General features: G+C 32.7%; 1 protein-coding gene across 1 annotated transcript; it reads left to right on the top strand.

Moving 5' to 3' along the window:
- The first annotated feature begins 134 nt into the window (after window positions 1-134).
- On the top strand, window positions 135-26807 carry LOC139503914 (electrogenic sodium bicarbonate cotransporter 1-like). Its single transcript, XM_071293926.1, has 19 exons — window positions 135-175; window positions 1770-1917; window positions 3581-3741; window positions 4203-4436; window positions 5842-5939; window positions 7591-7836; window positions 9090-9236; window positions 10744-10823; window positions 12186-12360; window positions 13245-13378; window positions 14834-15383; window positions 18315-18428; window positions 19878-20042; window positions 20377-20555; window positions 21295-21367; window positions 21724-21792; window positions 23383-23559; window positions 25205-25321; window positions 26161-26807. The coding sequence occupies exons 2-19, from the start codon at window positions 1772-1774 to the stop codon at window positions 26527-26529; spliced, it is 3234 nt and encodes a 1077-aa protein (XP_071150027.1). The 5' UTR covers window positions 135-175; window positions 1770-1771; the 3' UTR covers window positions 26530-26807.
- The last annotated feature ends 17 nt before the right edge of the window (window positions 26808-26824 follow it).

Raw genomic sequence — 26824 nt, 5'->3', positions numbered from 1 at the left:
TTTAATTAATCAAACGTCGGATTTTCATTAAATATCACGAGGTTATAATATATGTACATGTGTACTGTTCTGGTATAAGAATTAAATGGTTTCAGAAACAAAAGACAAATCACATATGAATTAACTCTCAGAATATGTTTTACATGATATATAAAATCTTATTTGTAAATTTAAGGTAAGTGACGGATCCATAGGGGAGAGGGTGTGGTTTTTTTTTTACGGGGGGGGGGGGGGGGGGGGGGGGGTTGACGATCAATACATTTAAATATCACCCTCGTTTCTCTTAATCCTGGTTGAGCGCTCAATAACATGTTACCACATGTAACCACATTCTGTATGTGCCTATCCCAAGTCCGGATTCTGTAGTTCAGTGGTTGTAGTTGGTTCATATCTGTCATATATTTTAATAAATTATTTTGTTATGAGTTGGACCATTAGTTTTCTCAATTGAATGATGGCGTATTGTTCGTGTCAAGGCCTTTTATTACCGACTATACGGTATGGATGTTGCTCGTCGTTGAAGGCCGTATGGTTGCCTATGATTGCCTCAACTTCATCTGAACTTTGTGGATAGTTATCTCATTTGCAATCATACCCCGTATCCTTATTTTGTAATAAAAATTTTCAAAGACTAAAGGCTGAGAAACAAGAACACACCAATCATTTTGGGTGAGCTCAGTTCATCCGGAAGTATAGTTGAAAAGCAATATACTAAATGATCTAAAAACAATTTTTAGATGTAATGTTAAAAAAGATATTGCAAAAATCTCAACATCAAGAATCTTTTCTCTTCGAAGTTCAGTAAGTTTCGTCTACTTTCGGATTTGACCCGGAGAGTAACGCAAATTCCCGGAAAAATAAGTCATTGATACATGTACATTGTACATCTTCACTCTTATACATGTACATGTAGTAGCTCTGCATTGCAGGTAACCATTCTTACTTTTTCTTATATTTCATAATTTATTTAGTATTCGCGTCATGACCTAATAAATGAATAAAACAAGTTTTGTTGTCTCACAATTGTATAAATATATAATAACGTAGTAACAAGATAGATTATCATAGAAATGCACATAAATCATGTGTCTTACATGTATATGTAAAATATGATTTGTACACGTTAAATTTCACTTTTCAACAGTAACTGCGTTTTAGATTTAATTAACGGGATGAATCTCAGTACACATTAATTAAAAATAATTATATAAGGTATAAATTAAACTAATTGTTGAAGGCCATACGGTGACCAATCAAGGGACAGTACTAGCAGTTATAATTTTATACTGATATCCCAGCCCCAGACCTCAATAAAACTGATTGAAAAATTATGTTTTAATGATATGCAAATCAAGCACATTCCATCCTGTTATGGGTTTAGTATCATGCCATCATAAAATATATTAAAGGAACATGCCAAGAAACGATAAAAATACCTGAGTGAATCAACATTAATACCAAAATATACCATCTTTAATGATCTGAACCTTTGGCCAGAAAACTTTACTCGGTACTCAGAGTACACAATTTGTACTTGAAACACCAAAACGGATAATTTGATTGGTTGATTTCTTAGTCTGAGTACGACAAATGTACTCGAAAGTTTCATGACCGCAAGCCTTGAGAACAATATGATAACAGTATCATGAAATAGTAAATATTTTTTATTGTGTAATACTAGTATCATAACTACAATATATATATACTATCATAATACTCTGATTTTCATAATTGACAGTCGAATACTTATATATTGGTTTTCTTTGAAGAAATGTCTGTGGAAGGAAATCCAAAGACCAATGGGATTCCAGATATTGTTATTGACAAAGATGAAAGCGAGGTTTGCCATTTTGTGTTTTGTCAAATGGATGCTTTGAGGCCATTCCATGACGAATCTGTTTGGAAAGAAGTCAGGCGGTAGGTAATAAGGTGGTTCCTAACACTACAGGGAGATAACTTGGGAAAATCAAATAAACGTTTTAATCTTGTTGTATTTTTAAGGAAACATTAAGCTTCCCAACGATCAAAACTAGTGTTTGTCAAACTGTTATATAACCAATGAAATTTTTCTGGTGAAATCGTTGGTTCATTTTTTTTCTAAAATTTATATTTTCGTGAAAGGATCAAAGTAAATATTTTGTAAGATATTTATAAAAAATAAACGAGACAAATTGATTTTAGTCAAGTTTTCGGGTACCACCTTAAGAAACATTTCTTAATTGTACTTAAGCTAAAAAAAATCATTAAGTCACTGGTGGATATTTCTCTCATTGGCATCATGCAGCAGTTCTAATGACGCTTTACCTGATAATTTTTCATTAGCGATTATTTGCACACTTTTATACGTGTATTTAAAATTGGTGACATGTCTGGCGAGTGTTGGAATACAATTAAGATAGTCATATAAGTTGCATTTGTTTATCCACACACAAGGAAGATGAGAGAAAATGCATTTTCTGTTGTAGCAAATAAAGGAAACAGGGCCACAATTAAAAATATTTTGGTTTGCCCAAACCCTACCCAAGGTTGAGACCGTGGGTAGGTAGGTAGGCATTTTTTTTTTTTTTTTTTTTTTTTTTTTTTAAAGAAATTGAAGTATCGGATGTTTATTAGTCTTCATGCCTATCTGATTAAAAAAAACTTCTTCAAATCAAGACAATAAAAGAATTTGAGTAGGCAGTTTTTTTCTGGGCAAACAAACCTATTCTTTTTTATGGCCCAGTAGTTTACCGCTGTTCAATTACCATAAATCCACTAAGCGAAAACACATCCGGGTAACAAACCAAAGCAGATGGAAGCACATTAACCAACTATAAGTCTTAGAGAAAAACAACGGAACAACTGAAACACTGAACTGCAACAAGAACAAGCATGCATAGAAACGAACTTATCGATAACAACTGCCGTATTCCTGACTTGGTACAGGACACTTAAAGAAATAATGGTGGTTTGAACCAAAAAAAATAATACATGCTTCTTTTTTTGTCAATGTCAGAGGTTTAGCTAGCATAACACAACTAAGATATGAATATGTTTCCTATAAAAATACAAACATATTATAAGATATCTTTTCAATAATTATTGGCACCCCAAAACTGTTTAAAAGAAGAATATTATAATTTATGCAAAAAGGGAAGTGATATAGGCCCTGATTTACAATGCATTGTGGGACACACTTGCTTACTACCCAAACTAAATCATATGATTAAAAATTAATCGCATGATTAGTAAATACAATGATTAAAATAAGTTGAACAACGAAATTTAATCATTGCATTAACTAATCATGCGATTAACTTTTAACGACTGATTAAAATTAATCATATGATTAGTTTAATCACAAGTTGAACAACAGACCCCTGGTTTAATCGACCAATTTCTATAAAAGATAATGGCTGTACCAAATAAGGAGTAATCATTAACTGCTGTTATCAATTTGTTTGGTGCATTTAAGCCCTTGAGATGGTGCAATTTGATTACCGACTTTCCGTTTTGAATTGTCGTCGGAGTTGGGTATTTTTATTATTAAGATTTTTAATATATTGATAAAGTGTCTCATATTTTCTCTTTTTTTACACAGTTGGGTGAAGTTTGAGGAGGAACTTGAGGAGGATGGTAAACGATGGTCCAAGCCTCACGTGTCATCATTGAGTATGCAGTATCTAACAGAGTTACATCTGATTGTAACAGCCAATCCTGTGCTGCTTGACCTAGAAGCGACATCTATGCACGAAATAGTAGGTAAGAAGGAATTAAAGACACCCTGGGGTGTCTGAGTAATCACACAATCACAAATTGTTCGCCAATATAACTGTATAATAACATAATCACCTACACGTAAGTGCGTCATTAATTCCAGAATTTTATCATCTGTTGCTTGATGCCAGAGTTTTTTATCTGTTGCCTTATTCCAGAATTTTATCATCTGTTGCTTAATTCCAGAATTTCATCATCTGTTGCTTGATTCAAGAATTTTATAATCTATTGCTTGATTCCAGAATTTTATCATCTTTTGCTTGATTTCAGAGTTTGATCATCAGTTGCTTGTTTCCAGAATTTTATAATCTATTGCTTGATTCCAGAATTTTATCATTTCAGAATTTTATCATCTGTTGCTTGATTCAGTCATCTATTGCTCGATTTCTGAATTTTATCATCTGTTGCTTAATTTAAGATTTTTTTATCACCTTTCTTGATTCCAGATTTGTTGCTTGAACATTGGTCCAGTGATGGAACTTTACAGCCCTTATTATTGAACCATGTCAGAACTGTTCTCTTAAAGAAACACAAACACAAGACGCTTCATAAACATCTTCATAACATTCTGCCAAAAAGTCTGCCAAAGATTAAGTCGGGGATACAATTATCCGAAAATCATAGTCAGAGTGAAGACGAAGACCGAGATATCCCGAATGAGTCAAAGAGTCATACAAATCGTAAGTATAATTTTAAGTAGGCGGTTATCTTTCTTCCATCAAACGACTGATATCAAGAGCTACAGCAGGGTTTGGAGCATTTTGAAAACGACAACTACGTGTGACTGTGAAAACGTGACACGAGGACTATGAAATTCATGAATACCAGACAAAACTTTAAAAATATATTGTTTATGGTGCAATAAAATATTGTAAGATTAATAAAAAAAATTGTTGTACTCACGATGCATAGAAATCAAGCTATTGGCAGCATTCATTCTATTCAAAAGTGATGCAGACCCAAACATGCAAAAAGAAACAAGTGTATGCATTTCCGTTGAAGACTGCAGTGGCATCACCTTTTCGGTGCCAGACTTAAAAGAAATTCACCAAAGAGCAGGACACACATATTTTGTATCGCTCGTAAAGCAGTTTGAGGTTGTTGGGTGTTACGCTTTGTTTCAAATCTTATAGGATATTTTTATTAAAAGTTTTAATCAGAATGTTGATTTTTAAATGGGTTAGTATGCTTTGCTATTCTGTATTATATTTTTTAGATAGAAATGTTTTTTTATAGACTTTCTATTAAAGAAAAAAGTACTGGTATCAATTTTAATATTTATGCTTTTTTTTAAAATATTTTAAAAGGGGCAGATTTTTAGAGAATTCTTATTACAGGATATAATATCAATTTTAATATTCACGTTTTGTAAATATGTTTATTAAGATGACATATTTGTATACCGATATCTTATTGACGTGTATGTTTCTATATTTTTTCTATTCTTAATATACTCCTATTTTAATCTTAATTAAGACCGGCAAAATAGCAAAGCTCTATATGAATCGCTATTTTGCCGGAGCCGGTAAAAAAGCTCATAGTGTTTAAGTCATTTTGATTTCATTAAAACACTAATACAACGGTTTACATGTAATAAACAGCTATACGTTATACAGAATAACAACACTATTCGAACATTCGAACTCGGCAAGTCTCGCTTTTCCTTCTATAAAGCATTTTTAAAGCTCTTTAAAATACGTTATATATTTTCCTAAAATGTACAAACAATGTATATCATATATTTCCATATGCCAGCTTTAACATTGTAATACACTTGAAATAAACTCACTGGAACAAAATTCAGCACAATTTAGTAATTGTCTCGATAGGGACGTCTTACTTTGTACTTATTATTTTAATCCGTTTTTCCTTATACTTTATTTTCCAGTCCATTATCTATATTCATTCATACAGGATCATCATTATTCGATTCTTCAATATTTTTTTTTTTCTTTATACTATTTTTTTTGTTACCAATTATTTACCATTCTACAAATCCATCTGGACCCCATAGTAGTATCACGTGGCTCGGAGGATTAACGACTTAAATGAGAAATGTCAGAAAACGACTATTTTCTTTTTTAGAGGCATATAACCTTAGTTCGGAGTCTACTGAAACATTGGACAGTACTGAGAACGGAACATCCGATCATAGAAACGAAGTTGCACTTTCGGATGGAGAGGTAAACGTTTTTGTATCATTTTCAAGTTGATCAAAGCAGACGAGACATTTACATATTAATCAATGCATTTCAATTTACCGAACAGTAAGAAGAAAGGGCCCAAGATGACTAGTGTAAAATTTCAAACAGGAAAAACCAACTGTATAATCTTTATAAAAAATGATAAACACTTATGAATAAAGGCAACAATAGTATACAGCTGAACCACATCATATGAGAACAAATTTGAAGGTGGTACATATTAAAAATAGTGAAACGAGTTATAATACAATAAAAGTAAACGTTGATTAACAAATTGTATTAGAAATTTTGTAAAACTAACACAAACGTATGATTTGAGATTACTCGCAGTTACTGAAAGCTAGATAAAAGCAAAAACCATGTGTTACATGTTTGTTTTTCGTTCATTTTTTTACATAAATAAGGCCGTTAGTTTTCTCTTTTGAATTGTTTTACATTGTCTTATCGGGGCCTTTTATAGCTCACTATGCGGTATGGGCTTTGCTCATTGTTGAAGGCCGTACGGTGACTTACAGTTGTTAATGTCTGTGTCATTTTGGTCTTTTGTGGATAGTTGTCTCATTGGCAATCATACCACATTTTCTTTTTCTTATACATTAGTAATAAAAAATCATGAATAAGAAACTACAGATATGTTATATTTTTATAGATATAAGTAAACATAAATTATATGATAATGAGGAAGTTTTAATCCTAGAATCTTCATCTAGTTGATATGGAGATTTCTCTTAATCAATTAGACAATAGAAAATATTCGTCTTTATATATATTCAATGGGCCTATCAATTAAAAAGTAAAATGACAAAAAAACTGAACTCCGAGGAAAATTCTAAACGAAAATTCCATAATCAAATGACAAAATCAATAGGCTCAAACACATCAAACGAAAGACAACAAATGTCATATCTCTGACTTGGTACAAGCATTGTCTTATGTAGATTTTTATTGATCAACAATCTTAACTTCTGTGGGTATTCCGAGGCTAATATCAGCTCAGTAGTCGAACCCAGCTTTTGACTCCTTTAGGTTAGTGAACCTAAGATAAAATTTGGTCCTTTAAAAACATCAACTGTTACAGATCCTTTATATTCTAGGCTTTTAAATATTAGTCTTTGTGCGTTCATGATCAAGCTAAATGAAAGAAAGCGTTTCGAAAGCTTGGAATTTATAAATATTGTTTTCATGGGTTTTTTATGTTTTGGTACATAAGGTATTTAAAAAGTTAAATAATAAAAATACCGAACACAATCTGAAAAGTCCGTTATCAAAAGGCTAAATCAAAATCTCAAACACATCACACAAATGGATAACAAATGTCATACTAGTATTCCTGAATTTGGTCATTTTCTCATTTAGAAAAAAAGGTGGGTTAAACCTTGTTTGATAGCTAGCTTAACCTCTCACTTGTTCGACAGTCGCATTAAATTCCATTATATTGACAACGAAAGTATTCAAAATTTTCTACATAGGAAAATGCATGTACTAAATCTTGAAAATGACAGTTATTATCAATGATTGCTTTGTTTGAGCCTTTGATTTGCCATTTCATTAGGGACTTTCAGTTTTGAATTTTCCTTACAGTTTTACTTTTACTCATGGTTATAAATTTGAAATATTTTTTTGTTATCAGAGGAATTCAAAGTTTAAGAAGAAGATACCACCAGGTTCCGAAGTAATGAATATCATGGTAGGTGAAGTCGAAGGTTTGATGGGAAATCTGTGTGCTTTTGTACGACTTCAAACTGCTAGTGATATTGGAATGATAACGGAAGTTGATCTACCAACTCGTTTCCTGTTTATTTTACTAGTTCCAAAAGGGAATTTGGAACCAGCAGAGGAAGCTGCTCGATGTATGGGAACACTGATCACAGACGATGTAAGTAATTAAGTGGATAAGAACAGGGACGAGAATCATAAGTCTAAGTAATGGAAAGTTTAACTAAATTGACCGTGTCGCGCAAGGTGAAAAATATTTATTATTTTCTATTAATTTTATTTGATACTAGGAGCAGAGGTACGCCTGACAAATGAAGTCATCATAGATACCAGGATTGAAATAGTGTATTTGCGTCAGAAACGTGTACAAAAAGAGTCATCAGTACGCCTAAATGAATATTAAGAAAAAATGAATCCTTCCCAGATGAGAAAGTTGAAAAAGTTATTAGTTGGGCAATTTGGTGTGTGTTACATTTTTATATTGCGATTTTCGTATGTTCTCTTTCAAACTTTTGTGCATGTTTCCTTGCATTTATTCAACTATTTACTTTTGAATTTCAATACTGTTTTAAATGTCCTTTTTGTTAAATTTCAACCTTTTTCGTGATAAGTAAATTATCTTTTTAATCATCTTTAGATAGAATAATCATATTATAAGGCCAATCAAAAGATCCCTAAGTTTGTTTACTTTGAGTGTCCAAATTCAACCTGCATTTTTTTTCAAATCTCATACCATAAGTGGAAATAAAATTTTTAGGGTGTACAAATAAAAATAAATCAAAACGAACGATATCATCATTTTAAGTTTAAAGATTTATTATGTCTGTTTGTGTGTGGGACTCTTATTTTTTTCATTTTTGTGATCGGCATAATATTATCGAGATAGACAGCTTTTATAAGTAGAGGGAACCGGAGTGCCCTGAGAGAACCAACGATCTTTGATAGGAAAACTGGCAATCATTGTCAATTAAGATTAGAGTCGAGAGCACCTGCCCTGTGTTTGATTCGAACTCACAACCTCAGTGTTGACAGGCTTGTTGTACAGCATAATCACTGTAGACAACTTGTTAAACGATTAATGATCATCAATGCTACTTATTTTAGATATAAAATATAAAAAAGAAATTATATTGTTCTATATAAGTTGAAGAGCATTGAGGACCAAAATTCCTAAAAGTTTTGCCAAACACAGCTAAGCTAACCATAGTTTATGTGAAAGATAAACAAAAATCAAGGTTTACATTAATATCGAAAGATGAAGAAGGACAGATAACAACATGGTTGCAAAGTGAAACAAGAAAATGTCAAAAACATGAACAACAGACCTTGAAACACTAAACAGATCGAATAATACGAATGCAATAGGAAATAGAAAAATGAAAAAGTTATTCTGAATGAAACCCTTTGCTTTAGATTTTTAGGGAAGTAGCATACAAGGCTGAATCGGAGATAGATTTATTAACCGGAATTCAGGAATTCACCAGTCAAACAACAGTGCTGCCACCTGGATGTTGGAATCCATCTACAAGAATAGAGCCTCCGGATACTTTACCTACAAAGGTTCGAATAAGCGGATACTATTATATTTGAAAATACTTCAATTATAGTTTAATCCTCCCACGTTCAAAATTGAACAAAACATGCGGCGAATCAATATGCAAGAATGTGACCAGGGATATCTTTACCTTGAATTACTTAAAACCTTTACTAAATATTTCCATAGATAAAGATTTGGTTTTGATGTTTGGTTGTAACTGTAGAAAACTTATTTCAAACGGTAAAGCACATCCTCATTTTTACGGAAATGTTGTTAACCGTGCCCGGAAATTTAGAAATGATCCTTGTAAAATTATCGCTCCTTTAAATAAACTTATTCTAAAAGATTACAAATTTAACACTGTAATAACATGAATAAGATCATTGAATATTGTTTTTATTGGTATACATATTGATTTTGTTAGCAGTAAATTAAAAGCAAACTAAATATTTCTAGTATGTTATATACATATACACGTTCATGGATCTACAATCTGTCGATACCTGTAACTTGGCATTGAACAAGTTCCTGTTTTTCTCTGACTGTTGATGACGTCTTTACACTAAATCCATTGGATGTTGGATGTGAACGAATTGATAATTTAGTCTTAGATGCATGATATTGTTTATTAGTTGTTAGTGGCTTTGAAATAGCTGTCAGATAATTGCGAGTACTCTCAGATCTGTTCTTAGTGTTTTTTGTTGTCGGGATGTACAATTACCCGGTCACGTCCACTTGTATTTTTGTCCATCGGATGAGTTAATCCTTTTTCGACTGATTTTTATAGTTCGTTCTTATGTTGTACTGTTATACCACTGTCCCAAGTTAGGGGAGGGTTCGGATCCCACTATCATGTTTAACACCGCCACATTATGTATATATGTTGCTGTCCCAAGTCAGGAGCCTGTAATTCAGTGGTTTTCGTTTGTTTATGTGTTACAGGTTTTTTTTCGTTCATTTTTTTAATGTAAATAAGTCCGGTAGTTTTCTTGTTTGAATTGTTTTACATTGTCATTTTGGGGCCTTTATAGCTGATTATGCGGTATGGGCCTTCTCTTTGTTGAATGCCGTACGGTTAACTATAGTTGATAATTTTTGTGTCATTTTGGTCTTTTGTGGACGGTTGTCTCATTGGCAATCATACCACATCTTCTTTTTATATTGTTTAATAATTATGTCTGTTGGGTTCTGTCTATATAATGCTAACGGAACTATATGCAACTGTCATACAAATGGGATGTTTAGCTAGCTATAACATTAAGTTTAACCCACTATTTCCGTCCGGAAAGGCATATCAAAATTCTGGAATATGAAAGTTGATTTTCCAATCATTTTGTTGTTTGAAATAGTAGAGCGCTTGATAGGATTTAGATAATGAAACATGAATGCGTATAAGAGAATAGATACATTTAGTATAATATTAATAAAACATCGGAACACTGTAGCATTTTCCATTTGATTTTCCATATTGAATTTTCTTTCAGTAGTTATCATAAATATTTGCTTAAATTTGAATATTTAAATTTGCAGGAGACTCGAAAAGCAGGTCAATCCTTTAAGAAGAAAGAACCCCAAACTCATATAGATGCCACCCTGCAAAGAACTGGCAGGTAATAATTATATATACGATAGACTGACTATTAATATACTCTTCAAATGGCAAACCGATAAAAGACACGGCGATTGTCTTGATTCTAAACATAAACGATTCAAACATTGACAACTAATTGAATACACTCTACAATAGACTGGAGTGTAAATATTATAAATTTCGAAATATTGGTCATAAAAGTAAAAAGAAACTCCACAGGTTTGGATGGTTAATATACACTTCATAAGTCTGACAGCTAAATATATTTTTCAATTGACCTGTAACACACTATAACTATCCGACAAAGTCATATCACACGCTGCATTGGACTGATACATGTAGATATATATTTTAACCATGTCAAATAGAAAAAGTAGATGAGGTACGATTACAAAAGAAACAACTCTCCACAAGAGACCAAATGACGTAGAAATGAACAACAATAAGTCACTGTATGGGCTTCAATAATGAGCATTGCCCATGCCTCATAGTCACCTATAAAAAGTCCGAAACTTGATTATTTAAGAAACTATAACCGACCTTATACCCAATAGTTTAATTCCCAACCAACCAAAAGTTTGTGCGCTGTAAAATCTTCCAATGTAACTGTCAACAATAAATAAAGGCAACAGTATTATACCGGTGTTCCAAATTCATCAATCGATTGAGAGAAAACAAATCCGGATTACAAACTAAAGTCTAGTGAAACACTAACATTATAAGAGGAAAACAAATGAACATCAGGAACAACAGGAACGCTGAAGCACAACAACAAAAAAAAAACAACACACTATTCTTCAATGATGGATGATTTAAGAAATCTGAAGGTGGCACTTAACCCAACGACATAATGATGATCGTAAAATATTCAACATTTTTAAAAGATATTTATTACGATTCTTTAATTGTCTTTGAGTTTAAATAAAACTTCGGGGTTTAGATTTTAGACATTATCACCCAAATGATGCAATGAAATGAAAGGTTATTATAAAGCATTTGCATTAAGAATGATAAAATAGATAATCCCATTTGTTATCTCCTACTAATACTTTTTCAAGAAGAGGGACGAAACCCATAGATTGAAAATAAACTGACAACGCCATGGCTAAAAATAAAAAGACAAACACACAAATAATAGTTCAGACGACACACCATAGAAAACTAAAGACTAAACAACACGAACCCACCAACATTTTGGGGTGATCTCAGGTGCTCCGGAAGGATAACCAGATCCTGCTCCACATCTTGCAACCGTCGTGTTGCTTTTGTTATTACAAATCCGATAAATAGTTTAATTTTGTAGGTCACATTCGTGAAAAGTAAGTTGTTCGCAAGATTGCATGTTGCATACTCTCATTAAATCTCCTGGAATGATTTTCAGGTTATTTGGTGGTCTTGTGGCAGACGTTAAGAGAAAACTACCGTGGTATAAGAGTGACTTTACGGATGGCTTACATATACAGTGTTTTGCATCATTTATATATTTATTCCTAGCGACCTTGGCCCCGAATGTGACGTTTGGTGGATTACTTGGAGACAAAATTGATAATTTTATGGTATTTTAAAGATGGATTAGAATTATTTTTCATATTTTCTATTGATTGAAAACCAACAATAGAATAATACTGTTGTTCTTACTTGTCATTTGAAAATGCAAAACATAACTTATTAATGCAATTTTATACCATTTTTTTTTATCAAATTTAGTAAGTTAAAAAACATTAAAATAACAAAATGTGGTATGATTGTTGGATAATTTAAATAAGAAATAAGCGGTACGAGATCTTTCACGTTTAGCCATTTTGACAAAAAGTTTTATTGTATCCAGAAATTAGTCTTCATAACTCATTTATTTTAGATTTTTTATTGGCCGAGCATGTGTCTTTTCAATTAGATATCCACAACGATCAAATACCAGATCCATTTTTGATTCAATCTCAATACTTGGAAATCGTGTTTTATATCATTTTTTCGATGCATGTATACCGAATGCCAGTCTTGCATTTATTGGGGGAAATATGTAAGTAACTGCACGCCTTCATTTAGTGTAAAGGAAAATCACAAAGCACCAAACTCCGAAGAAACGGAAAGTCCCTAATCAAATGACAAAATCAAATGATAAAAACACACCAAACAAATGGACAACAACTGTCATATTCCTGACTTGGTACAGGCATTTTTAAACGTAGAACATAGAGGACCGAACCTTGTTTCACAGCGCCAAACCTCTCACCTGAATGACAGTCGCATCAAATTCCGTTATATTTACAATGATATGTGAACAAAACAGACATATTAAGTAAAATAGTCAAAATATGGTTACAGTAGTCATCACTGTGTTAAAATCTCAAAACAAACAAACATTTTCAAAAAGCATAAAAAGCATCTATCAAATTATAAGTAAAGGCAAGTATTCATGTAGTGTATCCTTCTATCCCAGGGACCAATGGAGTGTATATTAGCCGCAGCTATTACTGGAGTGGTGTTTGCCTTATTTTCTGGTCAGCCAATGAATATCTTAGGAAGTACAGGTCCAATGTTGGTGTTAGAGATGATACTGTATAGATTTTGTGTGTAAGTACATAGTATTTCATTTTATTTTGTATTGTGAATTCATTAATATTCGATGGATATCAATTTTCGCGTGGATTTGGTGGGACCAGCATGAACAGGGGAACCACGAATTTGAATGTTCCACGAAATCCAAATTTTGTAAAAGAAAGTATACACACTTTGCCAAAAACACGAATTCAAATATTTACGAATATGTTCGTTTTCCTCAATCCCACAAAAATGAATGAATCCATAGTATCACTTTTTAAATCTAAAGAATGTATTTACTTATGAAAATGTAGGGGGACTTTCACTCAAGAGAAATCAATGTTGTATTGGAAAAATTTGTCCAGTCAAACTTAGTTTGAACCTAAAACTAAGTGCAACAGAAAATGTTTTAGTTCTAATCTATAGCATTAAGCCCCAAATATACATATTAAAAGAGGGATGAAAGATACCAAAGGGACAGTCAAACTCATAAATCTAAAACAAACTGACAACGCCATGGCTAAAACTGAAAAACAATAGTACACATGACACAACATAGAAAACTATAGAATAAACAACACGAACCCCACCAAAATCTAGGGGTGATCTCAGGTGCTCCGGAAGGGTAAGCAGATCCTGCTTCACATGCGACACCCGTCGTATTGCTTATGTGATAACAAATCCGGTAAATAGTCTAATTCGGTAGGTCACATTCAGGAAAGGGAAGGGGATTGTAGTTACGACGAAAGGAACATATCCGATATCATTTGTGATACGGTTATTCCATAACGGTCATTAAAGAATCCCATAAAATCAAACTTTAGGAAAAAACTCAAATTTTGCATTTTTAAAAATTTCTTTTGAAAATTAACATTGAAAAGCGAGATATCTCGGTGAAAAATATTTTTGCTTATGTAGAAAATGGTGGATTTAGCCTGGTTTTAGAGTTAGCTAAAAAACTTATTCATATTTCATTAGCATACAATTTCATTATATTTACAACAATGTGTGATGAAAACAAACAAACAGAATAGTTAAAAAAAAAACGCATTTTACAGTTTCGGTAAAAATTGTCAATTAAGGCTAAATAGAACAAAAAAAAAGATAAAATAACGTTGCAATAATGCATGTTATAGTGTATTTACTTTTCTTAAGGGACCTTGGTGGCTGAATGGTCTGAGTAGTTACTACTGTAAACAATAGCCAGTTAACACTGAGGTTGTAAAATCGAATCCTGCTCGTTTGAGTCACTCGACTCCAATATTGATTGACTTAAATTGTCAGTTTTCTTATCGAAGGTTGGTTGTTTTTTGCCCGGGCACTCTACTCCACCAATAAAAACTGGAGGTCACGAAATAGACCAAAAGCCTAAGTAAAAGTGGCGTTGAAATAATAAAAATAAAAATATAAAATCCTTTTCTTAACTGCAATGAGTAATATAATATTAACAACATATTTGTAAAATAGAAATACTTATTCATTTTTCAGGGACAGAGATTGGGATTATATGCCTTTTAGATGCTGGGTTGGAATATGGATAGCATTTATTATTTTCATCATCGTTGCACTAGACTTAAGTGCATTAGTTCGATTCATCACACGGTTTACAGAAGAATGTTTTGCATGCCTTATTGCACTGATCTTCATTTTCCAAGCTTTTGAAAATTTAATTAAGATTGAAGACAAGTTTCCGATTCACTTCCATGCATCATCAACTAATTCATGCGTGTGCGAAAATTTTACAATACCGTTTAATAGATCAAATAATTTTAATGTGTCCGAATATACAACGAACATCTCAAACAACAGTGCCTATGAACGGGATTTCAATATTTCAGTTCATGATGCGGGTACTATAAAAAATAGTGTGCTTCCGGCTTACTGTTCTGAATATGGCGGTAATCTTACCGGAAGTGGATGTAGCGAGAAAATGTATGAGCCGAATGTGTTCTTTATGTCCTGCTTACTTTTCCTAGGAACATTTGGAATTGCAATATTTTTAGTTAATATCAAAGGAGGAACATTTGCTACTGCAACGGTAAGATTTGTCAGTTTATTTTCGATTTTTGAGTTTGACTATCACTCTGGTATTTTTCGTCCCTCTTCTGAATAAGAATCGAACTTTTTGGGATTATGAAAAATAATCGTAAGAGAAGACACAAGAGATAGAAACATAAAAAACACAGCGAAGAAAGATACGCATTATATTGGTCAACAATAACAAGATGAAAGTTAATAGTGCATAAAACACTTTTTGGCTAGGCTCTTATGTGGAGCCCCGATTTTTGGCGGGGCTCGTGTAGATCAATTGTACGATTTTCTGTATTGTCTTTTAGTTTTGTTTGGCGCTGCCAGGTAGGATTTGATTGTTTTTTTTTTTATTATTGTTCGACTTTATTTTACTTAAAAATATGTCATTACAAAACCGTAGGTAAACATTTTCCAGAAATGTAACCAAGTCTTTATGCAGTAAAGGCAACAGTAGAAAATTACTCAAATCATTAACGTTAAGATAAACGTTATCTACTAATGTTCAAATATTATGAATCAAGGTTAACCCAAATGAAGTGGCACCAAATGTATCGACGGTTCAAAAATAAAATGAAAATAATACTAAACTCCTAGGAAATTCAAAAAGGAAAGTCCCTAATCAAATGGCAAATCAAAATCGGAAACAAATCAAACAAAATAATAACAACTGTCATATTCCTGACTTGGTACAGGCATTTTCTAATGTAGATATAGGTGAATTGAACGTGGATAAATAGCTAGCTAAACCTATTACTTGTATGACAGTCGTGACAGTCGTATTCCATTATATTGACGATGATGCACGAACAAAACAAACAGACACAAAGGGTAAAAATGTCAATTATAATTAAGGCCACACCAATCTGATTCCTTGTTCGACGGACCCGCCCGCACCTATTTTTTTCAAAACAGATTTTTTTTATTTTTTTTATATTCCCGCTTCCCGCATCCGGAAATGTAATCATGTCCATTTCCCGCACCGTTTGTTTTTGTAAATATTATAAAAAGATATCAACATTTGTTTTTAAAATCACAGTCTAACCTGTATATAACGATTTTAAACATAAAAGCACCCCACCACACTTTGTAAATATCTGTGAGAATATTTGGTTCAGCATGAAACCTATATATCCAAAGCGGGAGTGCTCCGATATAAATTAATAACACGGAAATACCTGTAAAGAACAAAAAATTGATAATTTTATAATTGATGGTTACTTTCCCCCTTACTTATATTCCCTATCAAAAAATGTTTGTTGTTAGAATAAAATACAAAGAACTTCTGAAGGATTTGCCTTCAACTGCAGTTATATTGTATGCTGGCGAAACAAAACTATCCATAGCCGCTGCATGTTTATGCACCTATCCTGATTGATTGAGGGGCCTGTCGTTCAGCAGTTATCGTTTGTTGATGTTGTTCATTGGTATTTTCCCGTTTGTATATACATGATATATAAATTAGATCGTTGGTTTTCCTGTTCGAATTGTGTACGCTAATAATTTTGGGGTCCTTTATAGCCTACTGTTTGGTCTGTATCAAAGTCCTGTGTAAAAGGCCATACTTTGACCTGTGTTTGTTATTATCAGGTTGAGAACAACCCTCCCTCAGACAAGGGGTCATTTTACTAATGTAGAAAAGAAAATAGAAATACCAAGGATTTGTATAGTTCTATACAAAACCTTTGAAAACTTAGAAATTTGTACTCAAAAAGAGGAGAGTTCCATCATATTTTAAACAACTTTTTCTAAAAGAGGGGTCCACTTATTTTGAATAATATTAAACTGTTAAAGTAAATGTGTTAACATGGTTAAAGTCCAGGAATATTACAAAATTCTTGGACATGTTTTGACCATTTAATACCAGATAGATATATAGTTCTTTGAGAAAATATGAGCCCTTTTGTACAAACAAATATATATTATAACTTATATTGATCCCTCATAAAACATGTAAAAGGGATACTTATAACATTAAGCGATTGTCCCCAAACTGATTATGACTTGGATGGAGAATTGTCTCATTGTCAGTCACACATACATAGACCAAATGTAATTATTTCTTGGTGAACAGGGAAAAAATACTTCAGAAATTAAAGAAATGTCAAAGTACAAGTTATAAATCAAGCTTTAATATTGTCAAAACCTACTATTTATGTTTACAAACAAAAAATTATAATCGCTTGCCTTTACTTTTCAAGCTTCGCCTTAAAAATTTGCAAATTAAATATTTTTTTATTAAAATTTTCAAAACGCTCGCTCGCCCCACATTTTGGAGTCCAAAAATCCGTAGAACAAGAAATTAAATTGGTGTGGCCTAATCTTTCATTCATTACGCATCAATGTAAAAATATCGGAAATTGATGAGACTGTCATTAAAGTGAGAGGGTTAGCGCTATAGAACCAGGTTTAATCCACCATTTTCTACATTTGAAAATGCCTGTACCAAGTCAGGAATATGACAGTATTTGTCCATTCGTTTTTGATGCGTTTTGTTATTTGATTTTGCCATGTGATTATGGACTTTCCCAATTGATCTTCCTCTAAGTTCAGTATTTTTGTGATTTTACTTTTTACAATACGAATATACACTTCTACTAAATAAATGTTATTCATATTCATGTGCATGGAAAAGAAAAATCGTGTTATGAACCGCAGTTATCCCGAAAAATTAAGAATCAATGAAGGCGTTCGGGAAGCTTTGGAAGAGATTACTTACTTTGGAATGTGTATGAGGTTTTTTTTTATTACTGTTTTCTTTTAGTTATATTCATTTTAATCTTTTAAACTTCGTACATTTCATTAGAACATGTAATAACAGTTTTGTTGAGATTGTTATTGCTTTTTTTATGACTTGGTTGGAATGTTAATATGGTTCTTTCTATTTTTTTCCCTTCTCGCTTTGTATTTTCGCTCAATTATATAATTCCTATTCTTGTAGGTAAGACGTACTATCAGTGACTTTGGAGTTTTACTGTCCATCATATCTATGGTGGTAGTTGACGCATTAGTTGGCGTCCCGACACAAAAACTATCAGTTCCTGCTGAGTTTAAGGTATGCAGGTTTAAACATATTTATTTATACATGTTATAGTGGATTTGGAAAAAAGTTTTGCAACTAATATTAATCCCTTCCCACTTTGAGGGTGCGAGTGCTGCCTTGTAGCGGCATTAGCCTGCTCTTTATCGAGATTTACAAGCGTGTCCATGGTGTCTTTAACATGCAAGATATATGGCTCTCTCTTAACACGGGTCAGCCATTTATCGTCTTTCCGACGGACTATCATCGTTTTCTCAAGACCATATTAGCAAACGGTTTCAAAGGAGAACCAAAAATTTAGTCCCTGAAATTTACATTTCGAAACGGGAATCGAACCAGGAACATTTGTGTTAGTAGTCCGATGCACTAACCACTACACCACGAGTCTCTATTAAGGTATGCATGATATTGAGGTCTTGTTGATGAAGATTATTTAAAATGTTTTCTTATTGCTAAACATTCAGAATGAATAAACAGGAGACATCATTAAAGCTATTGCTGATATTACTGAAAAGAGACATAACAATAATACCCAATTTCGCATATTGTAAATAATTTTCACTACAGGAAACATATATAATACCTAGTACCAGTTCTCTCTATCTTGCCATGTCATACACAATAAATTATTTGAACAAATATTTGCCTTAGGAGTATGAAAAAATTGTGAAAGTTGAGTTTAAGGTATGCATGATATTAAGGTCTTGTTGATAAAGAGCACGGATTATTCAAAATGTTCTATCATTGCTAAATATTTAGAATGAATAAACTAGACACAACCTTAAAGGTATTAGTGATATTACTCGACAAAAAGTGAAATAACAAAAAAACGAAACTCCGAGGAAAATTCTAAACGGAATGTACCCACGCAAATGGGAAAATCAAAAGCTCATATACATAAAACGAATAAATAACAATTGTCATATTCCTGACTTGGTATAGGTGTAGGAAATGGTAGATTAAACATCTAACTTGTATGACAGTTGCATAAAATACCGTTTTATTGACAAAAAGGAGCCACAATAACAAACATATTGAGTCAATACCCTAAATAATCATTTGCTACAGGGAACAAAACTCATACTTAATATCAGCTTTTGACGTCTTGCAATGTCATACAAAATGAATTATCTGAACAAATATCTGCCATAAGAGTATGAAAAATGATGATAGCGAGAAATAAACAAACATTTAGTTAACATTTTAAAGGATAGAAATGGAACATTAACACAGTACTGAGAATTCGTTATTTTTCGTTGGATACCAATTTTCGCAGGCTTCGTTTGTATAGGTGAACCACGAATTTAAATGTTCAACAATATACACATTTTCGATAGGCTGTATATGCGAAGTTTGAAGAAATCACGAAATCAAATTCTGCGAAATTAAATGTTTTCCTCAATCTACTAAAATCGATACCCACGAAAAAAATGAAACCCACAGTAATATATATTTTAATTTCAGCCTAGTAATGCTGCCCGTGGCTGGTTCATAAATCCTTGGAGTGATAAAAATCCCTGGTGGTTAATATTAGTAGCAGCTATCCCAGCACTATTGACAACAATCCTGATATTCATGGATCAGCAAATAACAGCTGTTATTGTTAATCGACCAGCTCATAAACTTAGGGTTTGTTTTATTTTTATCAATCTGATGAGTTAAGCCTTTTTCAACTGATTTTTATAATTGTTCTTATGTTGGATTGGTATACCACTGTCCCAGGTTAGGGGAGGTTGGGATCCCGCTTACCTATCTAACCCCGCAACATTCTGTATTTACGTGAGAGGAATATTGTAACTGCCATTGCCATGTACATCTCTGAGTCAGTGCTTGGTTTATAAATTTCACGTTTTTGTTTTCAAAGCGAAAGAAGCTCGTCATATTTGAATAAGACTTAAACATATGTTTTATTTGGTACCTAGATTTCGTTAGCAACCTTCAATTATTTGTGGTTTTTTTTTAGAAAGGAGGAGGCTACCATTTAGATATGCTAATTCTTGGTATATTGATAGTGGTTCTTTCGTTATTTGGACTTCCATGGTATGTTGCAGCCACCGTGTCGGCGCTGGCGCACATTAAGAGTTTAACAAGAGAATCGGAGTGTGCTGCTCCAGGAGAGAAACCAACGTTCCTTGGTGTTAGGTAATTGAGAAGCTTAATCATGGACAAGGGGGAATAATCCCATGAAGAATTACCTCTCATATTATCAAATATAAATATGAGAGTTTAATCAAAAGATAAAGTATGCAAAGCAAGAAAGAAATGACGCGACTATTCAATAACTAAAAATGGACATATTTAATGATAAATCGACGATAACAGTCATAGGGATGTGACTGTCAAAGTATCTTCCCTCCTATACATATCTAGGGATATGATTGGTTAAAAACGGCCACGTGAATACGTGTATGTTTTATATTGGGTTAGTAGTGATGTTACATCCGTTTGTAAACACAACAAGGTGTTGAGGAAAATCCAAAAGTCTTTTAACAGACGAAGAAATTAATGATGAACGATTGAAAGAAATGCAGAAAACACATTAAAAACAAGTTGTTGATTTTGGCGTTTGTATTTGTATAGGTTAATGCAAGTTTGTTCTTTTCAATATTAAGACTTGATTACTTTGATAGACCATTTGTCGACGTGTTACATGTTAAGATAAACGGTATGATAAATTTCTAACACAGTGTTCTATTGATCTAATACGATATATAAGGCATGTATTGACCCCATATATATCTATGTAACTTATAATATAATGCACATGTATAAGTCACGTAACCTTATGACAGAAATATAATCCTTCACCCAACAGAGTATTGTATCCCGTTTTGGTGATGCCGATGACAATAAAGTCTTAAAATATTTATCGTGTTTATAGGGAACAAAGGGTAACAGCATTACTTGTGGGAATACTTAGTGGATTCGCTGTTCTTATAACTTCTGTTCTCAAGGTATGTGTATTTTTGCATTTTTCTTTAATTTATTCAACATTATTCAACTAAACTGTTTTACTTTAAAATAGTGCATGACTAGAGTTGGAATCGCAATTTAAAACAAAATCTGGACCAAAATATCCTTTCGTTATTAGTTACATGAGTAAGGGCTATAGACAGAAGAACACAAATAAAGACTCAGGCACAATTTTAAACTCTCACATGTCTGTAGTGTTTACAACAAATCATCATTTCACGGGGAACAAAATATAAAATTAATGTTACATTCCCCTTACCTTAAGGTGGATTGCACAAATGCCATGCATGGAATGTTTTATTAATTTATATTGATCTAAATTTCTATGTTTTTATAGTTCATACCAATGCCAGTACTATATGGTGTGTTTCTTTACATGGGTGTTGCTTCACTGAAAGGAATGCAGGTTAGCTATCTTATAATGTTTGTTACATATCTTTGAACAGAATTTTGAGTGAGTGATTTAATGCTATTACGTAATCCGAAACACCTGAAAGGCGAACATCAAGGCGTGTATTTTAGAAAACTCTTCGGAATTTGGAGTTCTCGCTGGCCTCCAACTTCTTACTTTATTTGGCTTTGTTCATTTGAATTAAGCCTTAGATGTTAGACTTTTTTGTTCTTATACAAAATTTACACACGAGGTCAAATACACGACATCAAAATAGAGTTTTGTTGCATTGTATTTGCAATTTAAATGAATTAAATAAATGATAGAACATTTGTAAGTAGAGGCCGTCCTGATATATAGGGATCTTACTCGCTATTTGGTATAATTAGTCAAACTACCATATCACTAGCCTGCCTACTTTGATTGATTGATTGATTGTTGGTTGCTTAACGTCCAGTGGCAAATATTTCATGCATATTCAGGACGAGAACAAGTTCACAATAAATACAATAGGTAGGTTGTTGTAATAGAGGCCATCTAGGATGATGGTCGGGGAAATTTGGACTGCCATTGGAAAATGAGGATATATTGGATAGGGACAGAAATTTTGCCTTGCAACAGGCCACCTACGGACCCCTCAAAGAGTTGTTGCAAGGGTTCTTAACGTGCAAAGAGCGTGGCACTCTCTTTACACGAGGCATCGGATTTAACGTCCCCTTCTGACGGACGTGACTGCGAACTTGATACATCCCGCACAGTCAAACGGACGCCCCACTTCAGCAAGCGTTTTACTGCCGGTCGGGAGAAGACCAAGCGACCATATTTCTATACCCCAGTCACCCTTGGGGTGGCCTACTTTGAGGAAGAGTACTAATCTGACACGTGGTAGGTGGGTTTAACTCCAATATTGAATGACTAGGATTGTCAGTATTCCTATCAATGGTCGGTGCTTATCTCCGAACACTTCTGTTCCCCCTACAATTTTAAATAAAACATTTATATCCATATACAGATGATAGTGTGTTATTTTCGCGGGGTGTAAATGTTTGCTTATTTTCGCGAAAAGAACAAAATCATCTAAATAAATTCCTCAAATTCAAAAGTGCACATGTATGATGAGCAGGAATGGATAAAAGTTAGGGATCCGCCAAATTAATAATTACCGCCAAAATATTTCGTATACCTTTTTTACACCCCCGAAAATAATACCTATATGGTACATCCTAGCCTATTTAAATTCATTTTAAAGTTTTGACTCTAATGGAGAGACCAACAAATTTAGGTTTACTGTTACTATGTAACACTGTGCTTATTTAAATCAACGGTTAATGATATACATGTGATCCAACTAGCAATTGCTTATGTTATTTTCAAGTGAATACAATTCGAATTTGTTTCGAACTGCCTATCGTTCCCCTAATTAATGCATAACATAACCTTCATAAGAATGGAATTATTGTTTCATTACCTATAAGGAAAAATTCTTTCTTTACCCATTCCAATATTGAGATCTAAAAACGGTAATTTGACAAAACAACATATCAAGATTTTTCTCTGTATATGGGTACTGCATGATAATGTATCATTAGTATGATTTTTTTTCAGCTAGTTCAACGAATAAAAATCATATTTATTCCACCAAAATACCAGCCTGATTATGAATATCTACGACATGTTCCATTGACGAAGGTTCATCTTTTCACATTCATTCAAATAATTTGTTTGGGTGTTTTATGGGCTGTTAAAAGTATTCATGAGATATCAATAATTTTTCCTGTGATGGTAAGTAGTCATATATTTAATATTTGTTTACATTTTACTGTTGTTTTCTGTTGTGTTGTAGTTCTCCTCTTATATTTGATGCGTTTCCCTCAGTTTTAATTTGTGAACCGGATTTGTTTTTTTTTCTCAATCGATTTATGAATTTTTAACAGCGGTATACTACTGTTGTCTTTATTTAGTTATGCTAGGAAAACAAATGATGTTCGCTGCCCTTTGTGACAATAACAAGCTTTTAAAAAGCTGTTAGAAATACAATACATATAACAAAGGATGTAAAAAAAATTAAGTTAAAGATCCGTGGGCTTGTTGTCGGGATATGAGGATTAGAAACGGTAGGATATGATTCTCTCTACATTTGTCTTTATTTAACATTGGTACCTTTTTTATTTCAAAAACTATGAATAAGTAACAAGGATTATTTGATTTTCAAAGATGACGTTTTAAACAATGCGTAATTGAACTTTGTAAAAAAAAATAGGATTTAGTAGGTATCTTTTTAGTGATATTACATGGATGAAACCAGAGGAATCCGAATATCTCTCTAAAAAAAAGGAGCTTAAATCCTTGATATGATTTCCGATGAGATAACAGTCCAATAGAGACCAAATGACATACAAATCAAACACTAAAGGTAACCATACGGCTTTCAACAATGAACAAAACTCATACAGCAGAGTAGACTATTAAAGGCCCAGAAATTAAAAAAAATGTAAAAACAATTCAACTAACGGTCTTATCAATGTCAAAATCAATGAACTAAAAAGAAAATGATATGCAGCAACACATGACAACCATTGAATTATTTGCTAAGACTTATAACAGGCGTACCTACAGCATGTGACGAAGTTAAACAATACCCTAACATGGGACAGTGATGCAAGAGCACACCATATTAATATAGATGTATCTTGCTTAGACTTAGGACAGGCACTTTTAGCATATGACGGGGTAAAACAATACCCTAACATGGGACAGTGATGTAAGAGCACACCATTTAAAAAAAGATGTACATTTGAAAATTCCTGTACCAAGTCAGGAATATGACAGTTCTTGTCCATTCGTTTTGATTTTTTAACAGATTATTAGATCACCTTCAACTTTACAAAATACCATAAAAAGAACGAAAAAGATACGGGATACTGTGGATCCAATATAATTTGTTTGAAACCGATTTCATTTCGTGGGTATAGGTAAAAATGAATATTCAACAATTACATATGTTATTATGTGTATATACTTATATGTAAACTTTGTCAATTCGACGAGATCAATTATCCACGAAAATATGTTGTTTCCTAACTCAACGAAAAATAATTCCGACGATAATAAATAAATCAACAGTACCTGTACTAAGACCAATGATTGCAGCGTAATAACAATTGTTAACACCAAGTTTGTTTGATGGATGATATAACAGTCGTGAAATAGCATATTTGTTTTTGCTGTATTTGTAAACAAAATTTTCCAACGAGCAGAGGAAATAAATCAACCTTGCAAAAAACTAAATACTCTTCATTTTATAACAATATTACCATGACTTGAAGCAAATGCACCAGAATGTATTATATATGCCTTACAATCATAGTTTATAATATAAGTATTTTCATCGGATATAAGATAATCATTCGTTTTCTTTTTTTAAAAGGTTCTAGCAACATGCTTTGTCAGAAAAGCGATGGATTATTTTTTCTCGGAGAATGAATTAAAATGGTTAGACGGATCACCACCTAAAAAGAAGGAAATTGAAAAAGAAAAAAATATTGTAAATATTAAATAAAGTTATGAGAAATGTTTTGTAGACATGCCCATCTTGTGTAATCAATTAGTTGTCATTCATGTACTTCGGATATAAATATGGTCGTGTAACTAAATATAGTCTTCACTGAACACAATTATATTTAGGGGTCAGCTGAGAACCACACTCGGGTGTTGGATTTTCTCACTGCGTTGAAGACCAATTGGTAGCCTTTGGCTGAAGCCTGCTCTTTGGTCGGGTTGTTTGACATATTCCTCATTTGCATTCTCATTTGTTTTACCAGTTTAATAGGATACCCAATACTTTGACTAAAGTGTATTTGGCTGTTTAATATTCCTACAATTTTAACAAAATATTTACCTGTCCTCAAAAATAGAAAGATTGAAAAAAATTAAAACACATAATTTACAGGCATAATTTATTTAGAAACAATTTACAAACACAAGTTTGTAACATTAGGGAGCTTGCTTTCTCTTACTAACATTATGTAATTTAATCTTTTACTTCAAGAGTTAACTTCTTTATGTTTTTTGTTCCACCATGTTCCTTGTTCGTTATTGTCTTTATCGATCAATGTTTAACACATGTCTTTTATTATTGATATTTAGTATAGAGAAGCAATTTCTCTTTTCTCAAACAGCGGGGCAGATATTAAGAAATTAAAATCAATTTGTTCAATGTAATTTATACAAATGAATCTTAATCATACGTCCAATATTTAAAGATATTAATTTACTGCTTTGCTCTAATGAGTACTTTTATGAGCAAAAGTTTATTGACATATTTATTATTTTTCATCACGAATACGATTCTGGAATATTTATAACAAAGAATTCTTTTTACAGGACAATAAACGAAGGAGAGAGTCTGTTTCAGCAAGAAGAGAAAGATGTAAATCACTGCCAGCATCAACCAACATGGGATTTCGTCCTCATCTACCAAGTGTTGACGAAACTGCAATGAATACCCATAACTTGCATGCTTTTGATAAACGCCAAAGAAAGATTTCATTAATGACACTTCCCGATGAAAAAACTTACCGAAAGTCAAGTGAACGTTCTATAAATAGTGATTTTCAGTTATCTGTTTCCTGTTTAAATAGGTCGTTGTCACAAGACAATACAGACGGTATAAGAAATCAAGAAATATTTGACAAAAGAAAAACACGAAGGCCATCTCTACTTGCTATACCACCACCTACATTGCACGAGTAAAACAAAAACCACATGACCACATTACATATACGCCTTATAAAACTTTTGAAGTTAACGAACTGATTTTCATTAGGGAGAGTAGAACCCTTTGAAGGTTTGAGCTTTTGGTCAAAACTAGTGTAAATAGTCTACACATTTAGACAGCTTAAGAGGGGATATTTTTTGTACTGTTTGCTTGATAATGTATGTTTGCGAAACTGAAAATCTATATGCAACTATCTTCTGTTTCAGTGTGTTGCTTTAAGAATGAATATACATTTATATGGTTGACACATAAGCTGATTGAGAATAAAAC

Source organism: Mytilus edulis, chromosome 14 (genome assembly GCF_963676685.1).
Source record: "Mytilus edulis chromosome 14, xbMytEdul2.2, whole genome shotgun sequence".
In the NCBI taxonomy this organism is placed as follows: domain Eukaryota; kingdom Metazoa; phylum Mollusca; class Bivalvia; order Mytilida; family Mytilidae; genus Mytilus; species Mytilus edulis.
This window is presented reverse-complemented; position numbering and strand designations above follow the sequence as displayed.